Below are 3,538 nucleotides of genomic sequence, written 5' to 3' on the forward strand. Positions count from 1 at the left end.
AACAGCGGAGTCTCTGCTTTCATTTGAGATGAATGGCGTTTGTTTTGCAAAACATGGTGTCGAGTTAGAGCCTGATATATATATCGAGTGGGTCGGGATATCAGTGCTGTATGGAGTTGGATTTGTTGTTGTTTATTTAGTTGTTGTTTGAGCTGTGTTTTTACAGCCTTGTAGCGCAGGGGCCTATTGCACAAAACTAGGATAAGGGATTAAGCCGGGATATCTTGGTTATTCTGGCTCAACTTATCCGTGATCCGGTTGCACAAAAGCGGGATAGTGGACAGCGGGATATGTTATGACATAAATTACCATGGAGAATTATTCTGTGGAGCTAGCCTGCTCCAGACCAGGCTAAGTTCCAGGATCTATTTAAGCTCATCCCTTATCTCAGTCAGCAGTCACCACAAACAGAAACCAATAGTTATTCCACTGCCCACTGCACATTGTTATCACATTCAACCAGACCCACTGTCATTATTTAAACATTTGTGATCATTAATTGCAATCATTTTAGATAAATGATGATTTTAGATGATTTTGCAATCATTAGATAATTTACAGTTTTCCATAGACTATATATAAAATACACATCCCATATAAATATAAATACACATGAAAGAGTAACATGATGTTCCTTTATTGAATAAGGATAAATCAAAGCAAGTAAACCATGAGCTCCTTTCAAAACTGAAGTCACACAGTGACTCTACAAGATAGAAAGCACGGAATCAAAGCATATTATACAACACAAGAATAAATACACATTCAAAGGTCTGTATATGATACACCCCGCATGTCTGCACACTGAAATAAATGCAGGACAAATCCATACACAACAAATGAACAGACAAATGAATGGATGCAGTAGCCTCCCTGCAAGCTTGTATACACACAGTATACAGCACAAACAACATAAGAGGCCAAATCAATTTAAATTGAATAAAAAAACACAAATTCCTCTGCCAATGCAGGCCATATTTAACTGAAATTCACAGCATGCGTCTCTGCCACTGCAGGACATATTTAACTTAAATTTAAAGCATGCATGTTAACTAAAATAATTTAACACATATTGGTCCCTGACCAGCCGACCACTGTCGTCATCAGGGAAGATGGCAGGATTGTCCCAGTCCATGTGTGATGGCACTCTGGGGGCCCTCTCCTTCCTCAGGCAGGCCACATTGTGGAGGACAGCACAGGCCACAGTGATGTCACATGCCCTCAAAGGGCTGACCCTTAAGTGGTTAAGACAGTGAAAGCGTGCCTTCAGGAGGCCAAAGGTCATTTCGATCCTGGCCCTTGTCCTGGCATGGGCATGATTATAGGCCTGCTGTGCTTCCTGAGGGTCTGTGTATGGTGTGAGGAGAAAAGGCTGGCAGGCATACCCCCTGTCCCCCAGCAACACACCAGAGAATTCACCTGTCAATACAAAATCTCATCATCACAACCTCATAAATAGAGTGACATTGTTGATACAGCCATGATGTAAAAAGTGTTTATTTACAGAGGTTGTGTGGCTCACCTTGTGATAGGCGCTGATAGATTTCAGAGGTCCGAAAGACTCGGGAGTCATGGACCGAGCCAGGCCACTTTGCCACAACATTGCTGATCAGATAGTCAGCATTGCAGACCATCTGAAATTATAAGATGACTATTAAACCAATCAATGCACATCACAAGCAATGCACAGTGTTCATTAATCGACAATATCAAAACGTAATGTTCACCTGAACATTAATGCTGTGAAAGGATTTCCTATTCACAAAATCGGGGGATTATATATATATATAAATAAATATATATATATATATATATACATATAAATATATATTCTTATGATCATATGGAAGAGGACAGGAGACGTCAAGGAGGGAAAAATAGGGAGAAATAATACAAGTTGTTGGAGTGCACCTTAGGGGTCTCATGAAAGCAGAGTTTGAGCATTTAGCCCTGTGGGGTTAGAGTTAGGCCACAAGTATAGATATACAAACGTGTGTGTTTGCGCACATAGATGTGTTGTCTATGTGACAAGAGTATACTGATGTCTCTTTCACTCATGTCCTGATTTGCTTCATTCTTCTTTTCATCACTCACTTAGGAAAACAAAAATTTGTTCTACTGTTCTTCTTGTCTTTGTCTTTTGCAGTATATCTCAATGACTTTGTCTTTGTTCTGTGCTGCTGTGTAAGGTATATGTCCCATCGCTCCTGTAAGTGTGATTCTTTTAAAGTGTGATTTTTTTTTTATTTGCCTTTGATATGCTCCCCAGGCTCCTCGGTGGCCTCAACTAAACTGTCTGCAGATCTGAGCTGCTGAACAGGGGCTTTGAAGTGTCTCCCCCCTCCCTGGCCTCATCTCCCCATACTGCTACACTGAATGGTAATGTGCCTGCCACTTCTAATAGCGGCGCCACACAGTAGAGAGACAGATGGAAGGAGGGGTGTCAACCTGTCAGGACAGTAAGTAAAGACAAAATTTCACGCAGACTAAGTGACAGTCTGATGAGGGAGTATGTAAAGGTTACCTAGCTCGCTCCTTTCATACAGCGCTCAGAGTTCTCCAAGTGTCCTGTGGCCGGTTTGACATATTGATTTGACTGTAGAAGAAAGTAGATTTCTCTGTCTGGGAGGGTCTCTGGAGTTTCCAATCAGGTTCAATGCCTGTCACTACAGTCAGCATTATCACAGTTAGAGAAAGTTGTGGATATAGAGGATTTGCTTGGTCCTAGTATAACTCTTAAGCGCTGTCGCCACCAAGAACAACTTTAACATTAATTGTAAATGTATCCTTTTAAAAGTTGTTCTAACTCAGATGGCAGCATCCACAATTACAGTGGCACATATCATTGGGATAACTTTCAGAGTGATTTGTTGAAAAATGAAACACTGACAGCCCTGTACAAATTTACAGGGAGTCATGTGCAACATGGTATATGACATTGCAGAGAGATTCATTATTGAGGCTGAATAAAATGTACCCCTGTTTGACAAAACAAAAAATCTTTACGAAGATTGCAACAAGCTAAAACTTCTCCTGGTTGGAAATCTTTCAGTGTTCATGTTTAAGAGTGTCTACCGGGAGTCGAATTATCCACAGATGTATCCACAAATCAGTGTTTCTCCTTCTATGTTTCGCATGTCCCATATGGCTTGCATCCCCGGTACCTGCAAATGTATTCTCACTTCATTTCTGATCCAGACATTTAGGAAGTTCTCAACGTGAGCTGAATTATCTGCAGAAGTCTCTTTCCAAAACAAACAGTAAAAACACGGAATAAAGCAGTTTCACATTACAAATCAGTTTTCCTTCGACACTCTTGGGCCTGTCAGACACGGCCCACTAACCTGGAACTTGCTTATCTGTCTCCTTTTTTTCCTCTGATAACTTAAGATCCAGACGTTCAAGAGATTTATACCAGGAGCTGAATTATTTCGAAAGGTTTCTGCTTCTGCAAAAACAAAAGGACCCAGTAATTTAAACTGTTACAAAACTGAAAGAGCAGTTTCGTGTTAAAAAAAAAATCCATGTTCATCCACTG

The 3,538-nt window shown here is 40.6% G+C and overlaps 1 protein-coding gene across 1 annotated transcript; it reads right to left on the reverse strand.

Annotated features, from left to right (window-relative positions):
* Positions 1-621: 621 nt before the first annotated feature.
* Positions 622-1,775, reverse strand: LOC126388656 (putative nuclease HARBI1; the record flags this gene model as incomplete). The annotated part of the gene is made up of 3 exons (XM_050041876.1): positions 622-1,419; positions 1,523-1,634; positions 1,728-1,775. Coding segments are annotated over 3 exons (531 nt in total), but the record flags the coding sequence as incomplete, so codon positions are not given.
* Positions 1,776-3,538: the final 1,763 nt, after the last annotated feature.

Source organism: Epinephelus moara, chromosome 4 (genome assembly GCF_006386435.1).
Source record: "Epinephelus moara isolate mb chromosome 4, YSFRI_EMoa_1.0, whole genome shotgun sequence".
Lineage (NCBI taxonomy): Eukaryota > Metazoa > Chordata > Actinopteri > Perciformes > Serranidae > Epinephelus > Epinephelus moara.